The sequence below is a fragment of the Epinephelus lanceolatus genome, chromosome 11 (assembly GCF_041903045.1).
Source record: "Epinephelus lanceolatus isolate andai-2023 chromosome 11, ASM4190304v1, whole genome shotgun sequence".
In the NCBI taxonomy this organism is placed as follows: domain Eukaryota; kingdom Metazoa; phylum Chordata; class Actinopteri; order Perciformes; family Serranidae; genus Epinephelus; species Epinephelus lanceolatus.
Window position 1 is genome coordinate 42,979,909 of NC_135744.1, and position 18,028 is coordinate 42,997,936.

Below are 18,028 nucleotides of genomic sequence, written 5' to 3' on the forward strand. Positions count from 1 at the left end.
TTTTATGTGTTTTACTATAAGTTGTGTTTCACTATATAAGTTTTAGATGTGTGAACAATGAGAATACTGAGATGATTTCAGCTGATCTGAATGTGTTTGCTTTGCAGAAGTGGAGAAGTACAGGAGAGGAAGAGACATGAAGTCTGAGGAGCACATACCGCAATGCTTAGATAATTAGTTTCATATATGGTAAAAAGAATAGAAAGTGATGTACAGATAGTAAGGTACAGCACGTGTAGGGAGTTGTGTTGTTCCTTTGTCTTTCAAAACAGGAACCACGCCCCCACCGTCAGCGGGAAGGAGTCAGATTAACACGAGGCAGGGGCGTGGTGTGGCGAAGGAGGAAGTGGAACGCCAATGAGAAGAGGACAACGCCTCGCATGCACAATGACTCATGTGACGCTTAAATACACTGGGTCAGGAAGAGATAGTGAGTCAGACTTCGTGAACTGGCACGTTTTGTTGCTTGTCAGGGAAAGAAGTTGAGACCCAGAGCTCTGTAATTTTACTCCTTTACTGCTTAATAAACTACATTAACTGAGACCGAATATCTTCTCCTATTGCTTCATTAAAGAACACGCAGGACTGAGCTCACACATAGCACACTGGAGAGTAGGAGGAGCCTCGAGTCCGACACTAGTGACCTGAGCATCTGCTGCCCAGCAACCCAGAGTCTCCAGAACTCAGCGCTGTAATTGGCGCTAAGCCAGACAATGAAACGGACCCTGAGTTGGTTGTCCCGGCTGATGTCAATGACGTGCTTAAACCATAAATCTCTTTAAGGTTTCCACAGCAGACTGTACTCTTAATGTAGGAAGGGCTGTTACCAGATGGTTATAGCTGCATGACTGCTCCATCCAGCTCTTGCTGCATTTTCTCTTCACCTGCAATGCCTGCATCTAATTGAGCATCCACAGAAAGGAGCTGTGCAACATTTTTAGAGCAAAAAAGAGCAGGTTTGAGTGTTTAGAGCAGGGTGTAGTGCTGCTGGAGTAAACCTAAGTCCACTAATAAATGAATGAGTTTATACTTTACATTGTAATACATCTGATTAGACTTGTTTACACCAGGGAACAAAGGCAAATAGTCTGTGTGAATGTAGTAATTGTTAAGATCTGGTGTAAAAACAGTATTAACACCTTAAAAGAACTTTACCTAGACTGTAAATCTATGGGCATGTTTATCGAATACCTTCACTCAAATTTATTTAAAATTTTTTTGTTTGAGAAAGTGTTGGAACTGTGTGGAGGAGGACAGTGTTTGAAGTTTATACCTTTTGAAAACCCCTTTTTCTGTTGCATTTGACAACAATAGAAAAGACATTTAACTTGAGTGTAGCATGTGCAGAGTAAAATGAATTCCGAAAGAATACAAAATACTGTGGAAAGACCAAGCTACACAATATTTTAATTATTGATATTTATATATATATTGTAATTAATAATATAAAACACATAAACATTAAGTGCAACAATATCATCAGCAAGTGTAGCCAAATCTGACTGAAAGTTTAATGAAATGCTTTTTTTTCTGATTTGAATTTCAAGAAATTAAGCTTTGATTCAAATTAATATGAACATCCTTATCAAGAATAAGTCTTGAATGATTTAATGTAGCCTAGGATGAAACCTCAGCCTTGGCTGGGATGATCGATAGTTTCAGCCGACAACATAGATGATACAAGAGGATGGATCTGATGGCCTGGTCTCTGATGCCATAGATGAGAGTGCTCAGACATCTGGGAAAAAGGATTAAAGACACATAAAAAATACTCCAGATACGCAAAATGATTACTCTGTCAGTGATTTTTGAGATGGCAGTAACCAAGGGGTTGTGTATAGTTGAAGAGAGACTGAGGCCCAGCTGCACCAGATGCAGCAGCAGTGTGTTGCGGGCCTTCTGGGCTGAAGCTTTGTCTGTGGAGGCTGACCTGGCTGCTATCATCACACCAATATAGGAAGAAGTGACTGCCACACTAGCTGATACAAAAAGAAAAGAAGTGTACACTTTGTGATAATCATCAGACACTGGACCAACAAACATGTTTTCTTTGGCACAAAAATCTTTCATCTGCAGACTCTCCAGGTCTTCGAAAGGAAAATCTAACAGTAACAGAACTTGAGTGAGAATATTTAGTGAACTGAAGATCCAAACCACAATAATAGCCACTGCTGTGTTTCTGATAGTGATGACTGTGCAGTGTCTAAGTGGGTAGCACACAGCTACATATCTCTCCAGAGACATCACCACCAGTGTGAGAGGAGAGATTTTGTTGGTTAGATCAGCAAGCATGGCAAGAACACCACATACAGGATATGTTAGTGTTATTCTACAAGCAGCCAGTAGGTACAGTATCTGGCTCAGTGCCATCTGTACAGTGTCTGCAAAAAGGAGGTTAAACAGAAGAATGTAACGAGAGGTCTCACGAAATATTGTTTTACTCCTCAAGGTGAATAACATGACCCCGTTAATGAAGAGAAAGACACAGCATGGCACGGTAATTGGAGCAGAAAACAACACAATTTCCAGTATTGCCCGGCCCTGCACACCAGCAGTGATGTTTGTCTGAGATGAAGTTGCATATGACATATTAGAAAGATGTGGGAGTCCTCTGAGATCAAGATGGGACATCTCAAGGGTTTTATCGTGAATTTGAATTATCTGAAAATGCATGTAAGACCATAAAAGCCCATTAATCTTTTGATGTAATTATAACACAGGCACACAATTAATCTTGCAGTTTGTACTCTAAGGAAAGTAAATATCCATCATTTTTGCAGAGATATCTGTTTAGTTCACATGCAAACCCAAGTTATCCACATACATTTTCCCCATGCTGACAATTAGCAGGTTGGAGGCCCTGCCTGATTCAGTGTGAGCAGAACTGGTCTGCAGGGTTTCACTCGTCCTCACATGCTTTTTAAGCACTTGATCATCACACCCACTTCACATGATACCATTACACAAGAGTCAGTACCTACCCAGATCTGTATATCTAAATATTGATGAATGATGTCATCTTTTTGAAGTTATTTCTCAATACCCCGGATGGAGTTATTGTACCTTTTTAATTTGGTAGAATTAGAAATATTTGGCATTTTGTTGGTAGTTCTTGTTTTATTTTGTGTTGTTAATCATGGACGTGAAAGCCATGTAACTTTAAAGGAAATTTTCATATGCACTGTAGGAAGGTGGTGTATCTCATCTCCTGAAAGAATATGATGTTTGGTTGGAAGGACAGCAGGCAGAAGCTCTCCCTGAGAGTTACTCTGACAATGTATCCATATCTGCTGCCTGTCAAGGTCAAGGTTCAGAATCAGCTTTATTGGCCATGAATGTGTACAGGTCCCGAGAATTAGACTCAATGCACTTACACACTTTTTGATGATAGAAACAGACATATTGGGGTGCTGGTGGCTTAGTGGTAGAGCAGGCGCCCCACGTACACGGCTGTTGCCGCAGCAGCCCGGGTTCAACTCCAGCCTGTGGCCCTTTGCTGCATGTCACTCCCTCTCTCCCCCATTCACGCTTGTCTGTCCTATACATTAAAGGCTAAAATGCCCCAAAAATTATCTTAAAAAAAAAACAAATAGACATATTGCTAAAATAAGGGCAACAAAGCTATACAAAGATAAATAAAAAAAACATGCATAACTAAATAGTACATATAAGTATACAGACATTGCATGTTGGGTGGAAAAAAAACAAATGCAAATATATAAGATCCCCACTTCAGATCATGATTGATTGTGGATCCCAGAAAGCTGAAGGCTTCCACATTACACTCAGAATTGTTGAGAAGTGCTGCCTCTCCACCAAACACTTTTGATATCTTACCATTAGAACCATATTTAAGCCATATGGACATGTGCTTAAACCATAAATCTTTTTTAGGTTTCCACAGCAGACTGTACTCTTAATGTAGGAAGGGCTGTTACCAGATGGTTATAGCTGCATGACTGCTCCATCAAGCTTTTGCTGCATTTTCTCCTCACCTACAATGCCTGCACCTCACTGATCATCCGCAAAAAGGGGCTTTGCAACATTTTCAGAACAAAAAAGAACAGGTTTGAGTGTTTAGAGCAGGGGTGTAGTGCTTGTTTCTGGAAAGTTAGTTGCAAACCTTGTGTTTGCAAACTAATTTCTCTGGTTTGGCATGCAGGAGGAAGAGAGTTTGTGAGCAATTCAGTATGTTTACCTGCACAGCTTAATCGAGCTATGCTCAAAATTCGATTTTGGTGTCTAATCGGACTTCTGTCCTTGTCCCAGTTTACATGCAACTGAGAAAATTGAATTACTGACGGGAACATGTCCTCCTCCTCAACACTAGGTGGTGATATGCATCGTTTCAGCGGGTTAATACGGCCCCCTTTCTGGTTGACCTATTACATCACTTAATAATAAACAACTGGAGTCAGGCGGCAGACCAGCATTTTCGAACAACAGCAACATGGATAATCATACAGCTTTGTTCATCTCGTACGTAATGTACGCGTTACCGATTGTGCAGATAAGGTGCATGCTATCCCTCGTGGTCATGGTGATTTCGAGAGGCAGACAAGAACACCATATGCTGTTGGAGGACTACAACAATAGCATGTCTTGTCTGTTCCGGGGTCATATGCCAGCACGGGGGGTGTGGAGCATGCGCACATGCATTGTCTAGTTTAACTCCGATTAAGGCGAACACATGCAGGAGAAAATCGAATTCCAATCGCATTATCTGGGTGTCTTAATCAGAGAACTCTGATATTAGTCGGAGTAACGCATTTACATGCACTTCACTTGTCCAGTTATAGTCGGATTAAGGCAATAATTCGTTTTTTTCAAGTGTCATGTAAACATACTGTGTGGTCCAGTGAATCCCAACATGACCACACCAGAGTGCCAACTGTTCAACCTCCCATGTGGGTATGGTACATAGTGTTCACACTAATCAAACAGTCTTAGGTTTGGGGTCAAGTGTACTCTGAATTGGGCCTAGGTCATTGATGTTTAAGCTTCTTTAGCAACTTTCTAGAATTTCTTAGTTGAAGAGAGACTGAGGCCTAGCTCCACCAGATGTAGCAGCAGTGTGTTACAGGCCTTCTGGGCTGCCTGCCACACTAGCTGATACAAACAGGAAATAAGTGTATGCTCTCTCATAATAATCAGATGTTGAGCCAAAAAACATGTTTTCTACAGTACAAAAACCCTTCATCTGCAAGCTGTCCAGGTCTTCAAAAGGAAATTCTAACAGTAACAGAATTTGTGTGAGGATATTAAATGAACTGAAGGCCCAAACCACAATGATAACCACTGCTGTGTTTCTGATGATAGAGTGCCTCAGAGGGTAGCACACAGCTACATATCTCTCCAGAGACATCACCACCAGTGTGAGAGGAGAGATATCATTTGTGAGATTAGAAAGCATGGCAAGAACACCACGCACAGGATACATCAGCTTTATTCCACAAGCAGCCAGTAGGTACAGTAACTGGCTCAGTGCCATCTGTACAGTGTCTGCAAAAAGAAAGTTAAACAGAAGAATGTAACGAGAGGTCTCACGAAATATTGTTTTACTTTTTAAGGTGAATAACATGACCCCGTTAAGTAATTTGAGCAGAAAACAACACAATTTCCTGTATTCCCTGGCCCTGCACACCAACAGTGATGTTTGTCTTTGATTTAGTTGCATACAACATATTAGAGAGACATTAGTGGAAGCCCCTTAAAAACAAGATAGAACATTTTAAGGGATTTTTTACAGATAGATAGACTTCACATGCAAAACAGAAAGAAGTCCAGATACATTTTCCCTGTGCTGATGGTTAGCAGGTTGGAGGCCATTCCACGTGAGCAGAACTGGTCTGCTGGGTGTGCTTGCCCTCACATAAATTTTAAGAACTCAACTGTCACGGGTACTTCATCACACATAAGCATGGTAACTACCTACATCTGTAAATGTACTGTAAATGTAAATGTACATCTGTACTGTAATGTCTGTCGTAATCCTTCCAAGGTTATTTGTCAATACCCTGGCAGGTGTATACTGGCCATCAGGAATTTTCCCAGTGGGCCAGCCTGGTCAGGGCCAGCTTCACCCCCCCCCAAGAAATAGACATTAAACATTAAACAGACAAGGCATTTCAATAGAAAAGGACATTTAAAAAGCATTTAAAATAGGGATTAACTGAGCAAAACCATTAATCATAAATTCATGAAAAAATGAAAATATGAAATAAATCATAAAACGTCATAAAATCATAGAATTGTAAAACCATAGACCTGTATTAGCAAAAACGGAGCTAGTTAAAGGCTAAAGTGAACAGATACATTTTTAGCTTTCTTTTAAAAATATTAAGATAGCTAGCTTCTCTGATATCTAGAGGTAGTGTGTTCCAAAGCTTTGGGGCGTAATTGGCAAAGGCTGCAAAGTTAACAAGGGAGTTAGTAATGTATATTGGCATGCAAAGCTTTGGGCACCCTTGGTCAGTTTTTTGTTTACTGTAAGTAGTTAAGTAAGTAGAAGATGAATAAATCTGCAAAAGGCATGAAGTTAAAGATGAAACATTTCTTTAATATTTTAAGCAAGAATACTTTTAAATTTCAATCTTTTACAGTTATAAAATAACAAAAAAGAAAAAGGGCCTGAAGCAAAAGTTTTGGCAACCTACATGGTCAGTGCTCAGTAGCGCCCCCTTTGGCAAGTATCACAGCCTCTAAACTCTTTGTATCCAGCTCAGAGTCTTTCAGTTCTTGTTTGGAGGATTTTCATCCATTCTTCCTGCAAAAGTCTTTGCTTTGTGAGATTTTTGGGCTGTCGTCATGCTCTGCTCTTTGAGCTCTATCTACAGATGTTTAATGATGTTTAGGTCGGGGGACTGTGAGGGCCATGGCAAAACCTTCAGCTTGCTCCTCTTAAGGTATTCCATTGAATATTTGGAGGTGTGTTAAGGATCATTGTCCTGTTATAGAAGCAAATCCTCTCTTCATCTTCATCTTTTTTACAGATGCTGTCATGTTTTCCTCCTAGAATTAATCCATTCTTCCCTCTACCTGTGAAATCTTCCCCGTGCCACTGGCTGCAACACAAGCCCAAAGCATGATCCATCCACGCCCATGTTTAACAGTTGGATAGGTGTTCCTTTTTTCTCCAAACATACCTTTGCTCATTGTGTCCAAAAAGTTCTATTTTAACTTCATCAGGCCACAGGACTTGTTTCAAAAAAGCATCAGGCTTGTTTTGAAGTTCCTTTGCAAAGTTCTGACACTGAATTCAGGGCCGTCGCAACCAGACAGGCAAACTAGGCAATTGCCTAGGGCCCCGAGCTGGAAGGGGGCCCCCAGAGACAGCTGACATTGGTCCATATCAATGACAATATGATGGAACCCCTATAGACACTGCAACAACGACAACACATTGGAATCCCCTCTAATGGGGCCCCCTACTAGCTGCTGCTTGCGAGTGGCTAAGTAGGGTGACCAGACGTCCCGCACTGTGCGGGACTGCATAGCATTTCTGTCTCTTTTCACACGTCACGCAAATTGAGACCATGTCCCGCATGATTGCTTGCCACCCACGCTAGCATTGTTGGAGTACCATAGTACTACGGTACCTCACGGTACCACTACTGTAGGATAAGTTCAAAGTCCAATCGCAAGAGGGTGGGTGTCCATGCGCAATACTCACCCTCTTGCGCAAGCAAAACAAATCATTCAACATGCTATGCAAGTACAGATTTCAACCAGCAGCCTCTTGCCTAGGGCCCCCAGAGGGTCTTGAAACAGTAGAACAGTGCACCACCACTCCAGAGTCTGATAAATCTTCCTACAGGTCTTTGCAATCAAATGGGGGTTTTGATTTGCCTTTCTAACAATTGTACGAGCAGCTCTCTGAAAGTTTTCTTGGTCTTCCAGACCTCAACTTGACCTCCACAGTTAACTGCCATTTCTTAATGACATTAAGAAATGAAGAAACAGCTCCCTGGAAACACTTTGCTGTCTTCTATAGTCTTCTCCTGCTTTGTGGGCATTAGTAATTTTAGTTTTAGTGCTAGGCAGCTGTTTAGAGGAGCTCATGGCTGCTCATTGTTGGGAGAAGGTTTCAGGAGTCAGAGTATTTATAATGCTTTGAAATTTGTATCACCTGGCCTTTCCAAACGATGACTGCCAACAAGCCAGAGCCCTAACAAGCTAATTATGGCCTGAAACCCAGGTAAAAGTTGTCTGAGAGCTTAAATGTCTTGGGGTGTCCAAACTTTTGCATCGTGATGCTTTCACCATGCAGCATTTTGTACAAAACAAAAATAACAATCTTGCTTAATGTTGAAAAGCATGTGTCATCTTTAAAGTCATGCTTTTAGGAGATCAGTTCATCTTCTGCTTGTGACTATTCACAGTGAATAAAATTTTGACCAGGGGTGCCCAAACTTTTGCAGCCACTGTCGCCTGCTCCTCTCCCAGTTAGGACTTTGTATACAATGTAGAGGACCTTAAAATCATTTCTAAATGTAATGGGAGGCCAGTACATACCTTTTGTTCACACTTAAGTTTAAAATCCTGATGCAGTAACACGTGTATCCTTTCCCAATCCTGGTTCGTTGCTAGTTCTCCCTGTCAGGTCTGTCTGGGCTGTTTAAATGCATTTAATTTGAGTGTCAGCCTATGGGTGCACTATAGTTGTAGAGTTGGCTGATTTGACCTTGGAGATGCAAGTGGCTTGTTTGCAGTCATCTATCTACCTGAGCTATAGCTTTTACTTTGTACAGTGTCATTACAAAGTCTATAATGCTGCTTCAGCATAGCGATGGATATTTCTGAACATCACTGCAAGTACCAGCTAATGTTACCAATCAATTTGATTTACCTCTTCCTTCCCACAATCCACCAATTACCCACAAGTCTTTATGTAAATGAGAATGTGATGACGTCAGTAATATAATACATGCATATTAAGTGAAGCATTTTCTTTCAACCAGCACTTCTTTAAATGGTACATGAAGACAGATTTTTATTATCATTCCCTTAGCATTCACTTGAAATTGTTACTGGCTCTTGTGGAGGAAAACTGAGCTTCTCAACCAATAGTAATAAATATTGCACTGGGAGGGTTAGGGTTAGGGTTAGGGGTTGTCTATGGACAAGAGCACTCAGACACCTTGACAAGATAGTCAAGAACACAAAGCATGCATTGTAAATTCTTACAAGTGTTCGTCTCGCCACGGTTTTAGCAATGGTTGCAACAATGGTGGAGATTTAGGAGGTGGTGAGAACCAGGCACAGGTGAATCAGGTGAAGCAGAGGATTTTGAAGAGCCTTTCTGGCTGACTCTCTCTTACCTGAGGTAGACCAGACCAATGTATGAGGCAATGATTGCTAAACCCACTGACAGAAAGGGAGTTTTGTCATCTGCTTCTTAAAATCATGAAGGATTGGTGCATAAAATATGGCTACTTTACCACAAAAGTCAGTCATTTGCAGATTTAGGGAGCTTTTTGTGAACACCTATACCAGCATAAAAACTTGAATGAGGATTTAGATTACTAAATTAGATTATTAACTAGCCCACACCACAGCAATAGCAATGTCTGTACTTCTCACTGTGAAGATGGTGGCATGTCTAAGTGGATATCAGCCTGTCACTGATAACTAATCCGTGACAGAGAGTCAGTTCATTAAGTGTAAAGAGCATTTCTTTTCTCCTCCTCAATCTCTCTCCTCAGACATGTTATAAAAAACAGAAAAATCAACCCATACTGTCATTTCTTCTCTCCTCACTTGAAACAACTAAACACATTGTTAACTCCTTCCTGAGGTCATTGTCAGTAAATACAAGCGAGATAGCTGAAGTTGATGCTCACTTTGGAATGTTGTTTATGAAATGGAATTTTTATTTGTAATTTAAAGGACAATCCATACATGTGTACCATGATCTACAAACATGTCACAATACACAAACATGTGTTTTTTAAAATCTGTGTTGTGTTAAGTCATGTCCGCAAAACACAGAACGATTTGCAGAATAGCATCACTTATGGGCCTTTTCCACTGTCACTTTTGGGTGCACCGAGTCAAGCCTTGCTGTGCCGATTTGCGTTTCCATTATCCATTAAAATGTGCCATGCCACGCCGAGCTGCGCAAGAGATGGACCTTTTCCAGAGTGGGTCCAAAAGCCTGGCCACCTGTCCTCAAGCAAGTTTTACAAATGTTAATAGTTTCACCACAAAAAGTACATAAAAAAAATTATATTTATCTATTTGTGGATCCATTTGTATATGTGAAACTGGTTTTGTACATTTGTGGATTTCCTCCTAGACTCACAAGTCAGTCTTTAGACACTTTGCTTAACTAAAGACTGATGACTTTCTCCCTGATTTTGTGTTTAGATGGGCGGATACAATTTCAGAGTTTAAAAAAACTCCCTACATTGCAGAACCAATAGTAAATCTGCAGGGCGGTCCTTCGGTGGCTCGCTGAACTCTTGTGCTTGTAAACATAGTCCCGCTAGAAACACGTGTAGCGGTACAAAATGGCTCAGCCGTGCTCGCAGAAAACACCGTCAAAGTTAATGGATGTTTGTCGCGTTTGCGGTGATACATTCTCACCAACTAAAAGAAACAAACATAATCTTTTACAAGGCCGGACTATAACGCTAGAGGGAATCGCCTTGTTGTTTACAAATACTTCCGGGTAGAAAACCAGCAGATGTTTTAGCTAAATATATAGCCTATATATCACATTTTTCACATCACTGTATCACCGTTTAGACTAATCCGATGTTTGTAAAGTCTATAAAGACAATGATTGAACAAACATTACTATTTCTGTGTGCACGTTTAGCTGGGCTAACCGTTAGCTGTTAGCCGTTAGCAGTGTCTGTAATAGGTAATAACTCAACGGTCCGTGAAAAAAATATTTTTTCCAGCTGATATCTTAGTTACAACATGACTGAGCTAGCAAAGCAGTTTTGTGTTGCTATGTGTGGTATTTATTCAGTTTGGGAAATCACGATGTCTAGAAAGCATCAGTGGCTGCAGCTGACAGGGACAGCTAACAGCAGCAGCAAAGCTAACAACAGGACGTCATCTGTTAAAAGCCTCCCGTTGTCGGATACGACATGAAACTACTCCAGTTAGCTCAATAATGTTGTAACTAAGACATCCGCTGGAAAAAATATTTTCTTTACGGATGAGCACACGTTTGATAAAATGAAAATGGAGTTAAATCTCTCGGCATCCATTTTCAAGCTCTCTGTGTATTTGTTTCCTTGCGGACGAGAAAAGGGGGAGCGCACATTTCCGAGAAGGCGTGTCCTTTTCAAAAATGCAAGAGGCGTTGCTTTGTTGCCGGCCGTTTTCACCGATGTCTTAAACACACTTTAGAAAGGAGTGTCCCCAGACTATCAGAAGGCGGAGATCTCTGATTGTTTGGTGGCGAGACTAATTTCCTCCTATCAGTTTGTGGGCAGTGTGACACAGGCTGTGTGAGTTGCAGTTACTAACTACACTAGCAGGTGGTCTCACACACACACACACACACACACACACACAAAACAGTATTGCATTGGTAAACCTAAATAATAATGTAATAATAATAATTGGAAATTTGTGAAAACGCTATCAGTAACAGTATCAAAGGTTCTCCTAATATATTTTGCCTTTTTAAAGTAATAAATAAAAGCAATGCACAACACCTAACCTGACTGCAATCAAAACAGGCATACATTTTAAACTTGTTAGCTTCAAGTGTGAGTTGATGCAGCATCCAGCCAACTACTCCTGCAGGTTAAACTGCGTTAATGTTACTCCCAGGAAACAAGCATTTTTTCTTAAGGTTGAAAAAATAGGTTGTATTAGTACAGTACATTAAGTATTCAGATAGACCAACTGTAAACTAGGATCACTAGAAAAAAAAAAGTTATCCAAGGAGCTATCATCTCAGGAACTAACTTAACTAGCTCAGTATTACCAGCTAGTAAGCCACTTGCCACCAAGTGTTAGAACAGCTCAGTGAAATATGACTTGTACAGTACATGTAGCTAATGCTAGTAAGTGTAACTGAACTTGTCACATCAGATCATAGATCATTGTAGATCAAGTCATATTATCCTGACTTGATCTTTTTGAAATGGTGATTCTTGGTGGGAAAAGTCTCATACCAGTAAACCAAGAATCTTTAAATGCACAATAAGCAGATAAAGCTCAGTTCAGATCAACGATTTACGACAAGATGAAACCATTTCAGAACATTGCAGAGAAAAGTTGCAGAGGTGTGAACTGGCCCATCTCAGCTCGACTCAAGCTAGCTGATGATGTCACCTGGGATTGAAATGGAAGGCAGGTCACCTGCTTCAACAGCCAGTAGGCCTGTAGCAAAGTCCTCTGGCCAAGTTGATTAAAAATGGCCTGCTGCCAGCTTTTTGCTTGCTACGGCAGTCAGTGACAACAGCCCTCCATTAGAAAAAATTCAAAAGGGCGCACATCCTTTGTAGAAGAGGCTCAGGTGCTGGCTAAGGTACAAACATGGGAAAAAGGAAAAAGACGCACACTGGATGAACCTCTCAAATGAGTTTTAATAAAAATTTAAAAAATGAGGATTTACCACATGACAAAGTAACGTTTCGAGCCTTCACGGCACTTCATCAGACAGTTATAATACAGACAGTGGTATGTTTAAATAGTTCTTGGACCTGGTCACATGCCTGGCCAAAGAAGACCTGATTGGTTAACAATGAAACGCAGGTTTTAAAGAGACACTGCTTAGTTGTACAATGTGGGAAACATACTTATGATGATAGTAGAAAGTCTCAACAATTGTGGTAAATGTCATACAAACTGTGCACAATATAATAACTTAAAAAGAAAACCCAGCAAATAAAGATTAAAAAGTAGTACATCCCACAACTTGTAAGTATGTGACAGGAACATCTGGTTGTCCACTATCATAAAGTCTACGTAAATCCCAAGAACAAAATCTAGACTATCTGTCCTAGAGGCCCCTCTGTTAGTCTAATACATAGTGGTAAAAACAGAGAAGTATACACTTAGGTGTAAATAGAATTAAACCACAGCAATGAAAACAATGGTTCTCAGTGTGGGGTACAATGAACCCTGGAAAAGTATTCCATTAGCTCAGTGAGTGCAAAACTACCCACCAGAAGGGTGGTCAATTACGCCATGCACACACAGAGCCACACTGAAATCTTAAATGTCACTGGAATTTTACGGATTGAGAACCAAAGTAGTGTAGAATATTTTGGTATATGGAGCCCTCTGGTGATGAATGAGGAGCACTGCAACAGAATCAGAAGAGAAGATTGGAAAAATAGAATCTGACCCTGTTACTCTACATGGACACCAAGTTACAGGGCTCATTTACAGAAATGGCCGTAGATCAAAGTCTTCATTCAGCCCTTTAGGGGACAGAGAGTCTAAAGTATATATCCAATACGCCTGGCATTTCAACAAAAATAGATTTATATTGCCAACACAACGGGGAAGTTTAACATGTTCGATGCCTATATATCTCAGAGAATTAAATTAAATTTAAAAAAATTAAAATTAAATTAAATCAACATTATGAGCAGCTTGTGTGAAATGTAAAGCCACTGGGCTCTTGATATCATGATTACAAATTGTCGATCTGTGTTCAGAGATTACAGTTTTGAGAGGTCTGGAGGTTTTGCCTATGTAGGCAAGACCACAAGGGCATTTGAGCATGTAAATGACATTACTGGTGTTACATGTAATAATGCCTTTAATCTTAAGGTTCTTCCCCGTCCATGGGTGTTTGAAAGTATTACATTTAGAAGTGAAGTTGCATTGAGCACACTGACCACATCTGTAATTTCCCTGCGGGATATCATTTAAAAAGTGAGGTTTTAGAGTGGTGGGAGATCAGTTTTCTCTAGATTATTTCGCAAATTAGGTGTTTTTTTGTACACAATGTGAGACGAGTTTGAAAAAAGGTTACTGCTGGGTCAGACTCAATGATGTACCAATGTTTTCTAATGACAGTTTCAGACTGTTTTCCAAGAGGTGAGTACTGGATCATGCAATTAAATCTAGGCTCTGGTGCATGTTGCTCTCTTGTTTTATTGAGACATTCAGACTGAGACATATTGATGAAACGGCCTTGGGCATGTGCATTCATCTCTATATTCTCTGTCTTTATAACGTCTTACAAGTTTGGTAGATTGGACTTCATAGTCGGCATCTGGGCTGCAGATGCAGCAGATGAGATATTGGCAGGCTCTTCTTAAGACGAATAGGATGGTAAGAATGGCCATGCAGTACAGTGTTTCTGTCAGTAGGTTTTCTATATAGATTAGAGCCCAGTCTGTTGCCATCCTTGTAAACCAGTATATCTAAGAAGTTCATTTGCTGTTGACTATACTCAGTAGTGAATCTTGGGTTAAAATTGTTGGTGTTGACAAAGATGTGAAAGTCTTTTAGTAAGGACTCACACCACGCCTGCCCAGACAAACCAGACATCATCTGTGTACCTTTGCCAGTGTGAAATGTATGGTAGGTATTGGTTGTTTTCCTGATTGAAGATGATTTCTTGCTCTAAATGTCAACAATACAGTGAGGCGAAGGAGGGGGGCATTTTGGATCCTAAGGAGGTCCCAGAGATCTTAAGGTAGAATTGAGAACCAAACGTGAAATAACTTGGGAGCTTCTTCCAGTGTGCTGCTTTTTCATTTTTCCATTTTTAACAGCCCTCCATTTCCATTGAGCCTGAGTCAGTCCCGTTTACATACCTATAGATGTTAATACGTATGACGTCTGTTTTCACAGTGTTGGATGGTTGGTGCTGAAGGCGCTGCTACTCACTTCATGTGCATATATGTCTCACAGTCATAGCCTACTCATTGGCTGATTGATTGGCATAGGTTATTTCAATTATTGTGGTACATTTATTATGAATATGTGCAACTGTGGCATGTCGCACTGTCACTATCACTGTCTCATTCATATTTTAGGAAGCCACAAAATATATTCAACTTCAAAATAAGCCTGAAAAGCTGAAAATCAGGGGGAAAAAAGTACAGAAAAGTTGTTAATTAGGAGATGATACACCATCTTTTGTAGTCACAGTGTGAACTAGCAAGTGAGTTAGTGTGAACTGGCAAGTTTTCAGAACATTGCAGGCAGGCACATTGCAAGTAGTTGTAAATTTCAACTTGTTTCCTTGTGAATCATTGGTCTGAACTGGACTTTAGGGTGCTTTCATACCTGACCTGTTGTGGTTCAGTTCAATCAAACTCGAGTTCGAAATCTGCATTTGCATGACACATTGTTTGGGTTAAACATGAGCATGTTACAGTCCTGGGGCCGGTTGCACCAACAGGGCTTATGCCTGGTCTTAAGCTAAGTTGGTCTTAACTTGGTGTTCGACCTAATAGTTATGCCTGTTGCACCATCTAGGCTTAAGCCTTCTTCTCACTAAGAAAAGGTGTAAATCTTATGCCTAGTCAAGAGCAGGCGTAAGGTCATTATCAAGCTGGGCTTGTGTGCTCTAGAGCGCAGAGAGCGCAGCTTGACAATGGCACGTCTCATACACCGTCTGTACAATGAGCGGACATTTAGACGGGAGAGAGTAATTAGGGACAGAAGCAATCCATTGGACATTTATAATGACGAGGAGCTGATTGAGAGGTTTCGATTCGGTAGGAGAGATCTGTTTGAACTCATTGAAGAGCTGTCACCAGATTTACGGTTTGTGTCGGGCCGTAACGCAGCACTGCCACCGGCCTTATAGTTGCTGATTGCGCTCCGTTTCTATGGAAACGGAGCTTTCCAAAATACCGTCGGGGACATGATCAGTGTCCCCAAATCTACTGCCTGTCTGGCCATCCGCAGAGTGTCACTGGCACTGAGCCGCCGCCTTGAGCTTCATGTTCACCTTCCCACTGAAGCAGATTAATCAACAACACAGATTAAACTGGCTGTCAACTGTCAACTGTCAAGCTCGCGGGGTGTATCAGCAGCGCGTCATTTGACGTCACCACACTCCTCTTGGCAGGCCGGGTGCAGCATTCCAGGGGGGCATTCACATGGACGCGCACAGCTAAAACCGGTGTAGCTAAGACCAGGCATAAGCCCTGTCGGTGCAACCGGCTTAAGTCCACTCCTAAGACTGGTCTTAACAAAGACCGTCTTAGGAGTTATGACCAGGCATAGTAAAGACCAGTTGGTGCAACCGGCCCCTGGAGGATTATTAATGTGCACCTCCTCCTGTACTGCCTTAATATGCACATTCAGCACATCCAGTGCATCAAAACACTGTTTTCTAGTTGGAGCCGCGCCTCGTTTTCAAACTGTATGGTTTGACTAAAATGAACAATGACAGCAATATAGTCCACTAAAGTAAAGACATCATTATGATACATTTTGGTGATGCTTTACGAGTTGAAGAGAGTGAAGAGTATTAGATCATTTACTGCGCGTGACACTCATTCAAAAGCTGAGCAAACATTGTAGGATGGCGGTGACAGGCTATAACTGGGCTGATATTGTGTGGTCTGAACCTGGCACTATTGAGAATTGACATTAAATTGTTAAAACTTAATGTCAATTCTCTGGTGAGCAGGGATGCAAAAGCAAACTTACATACATTTAGACTTACCAGGGACTGTCTCCCATTTCATGCTGCGAACAGTTTCATGCACGCTATGATTTTTTCACATTTAAGTTACTGTGTAACCTCTTGGTCACAAGCAGCATCTACAACAATTAACCGTCTTTTGGTGATATATAATCGAGCAATTAAAATTTTGGACAGGAAGCCAATAAGAGCACATCATTGCCATGTTCTTCAGAAACTAAATATATTAAGTTTTGATAATTTCATTAATTTTGCCAATTTCAAACTCATCTGTAAATGCCTACATAATCAGGCTCCCCAGGTGCTCAGTGACCTTGTGGTTCCACTTAGAGCTTCTGGCTCAGTAACACGTGGAGCAGCCAGTGGGAACTGTAAGGTTCCCCTTTGTAAATCCTCATTTGGACAAACAGCCTTTTCTGTTCATGGAATTAACATTTGGAATTCATTACCTTCAGAACTTAAACTGGATACTGATTTCGATCACTTTAAACTCAAACTGAAGCACCTTTTGAAGAGGAATCAGTTATGTAGTCATAAATAATTTGGTGCTTCCTATTCTATGGTGCTTATTATGTGTTGCAGCTTGTGTCTTTTATTGTTCTGTCTGTACTTTTACTCGTGTGTACTTTACACTGTCACTTGTGTTTTTGTTTCTTTTGGATTTTAAGGCCCAGCTAGGGACGGGCATTGCAAACTAGCTCAGGCTATAAATGCTGTAGTGTGTGGCATTTATTCATGCTATATACTTGGCCCTACAAATAAACATTAAATAAATAAATAATAAAAGAATCGTGTTTTAGGGCATGTTTGCTTGATTGACAGATATCTCAGCCAACCATTTCTGTTCCCTGCATTTGCCCAAATTTGAATTTGACATCAGTTGGCCATGTTTTGTGTCTCATACTTGCAAAAATGTACTAATTCAATTTTCAATTCAATTCAGTTCAATTCCATTTTATTTATAAAGCCCAATATCACAAATCACAATTTGCCTCACATGGCTTTACAGCATACGGCATCCCTCTGTCCTCTGTAATACTAATGTATTACTTCAGATTTTCTAATAGATTTTCAACATTTGTTTTATACTATTCTGCTTTAAAATCTAATGTTCAAAACAACTCAGAAAACATCAGGTACAAGTCAGTAAAAGTTATACTTATGCAAACTTTTCCAAATAATGAGGTGTGTTGTTATTGTGGAAATGTTGTTCTTAGTTTGGTGAAAGACCCTGAGGTATCACAGAGAGAAATCCCCACAGCTGACCCAATCCCTAGATAACCATTACTCACCATCATGTCTTCATTAAATATTGATATATTAAAGCCTCCTGTGGGTGTTTATTAGTAATGTTAATGGAGAGGGGATGATGTGTACCTTGTGTGGAGAAAAAGAATGACAAAGTTTAACAAGTCCAAAGTAAATGGAGCAAACTTC

The 18,028-nt window shown here is 40.5% G+C and overlaps 1 protein-coding gene and 1 pseudogene across 1 annotated transcript; both read right to left on the bottom strand.

The window, feature by feature from the left end:
• Window positions 1-1,617: 1,617 nt before the first annotated feature.
• On the bottom strand, window positions 1,618-2,589 carry LOC117269242 (odorant receptor 131-2-like). The gene has a single exon (XM_033646141.2). The coding sequence runs from the start codon at window positions 2,587-2,589 to the stop codon at window positions 1,618-1,620; it is 972 nt and encodes a 323-aa protein (XP_033502032.2).
• Window positions 2,590-5,016: 2,427 nt separating this feature from the next.
• Window positions 5,017-5,581, bottom strand: LOC117269233 (odorant receptor 131-2-like; annotated as a pseudogene).
• Between the last annotated feature and the right edge of the window lie 12,447 nt (window positions 5,582-18,028).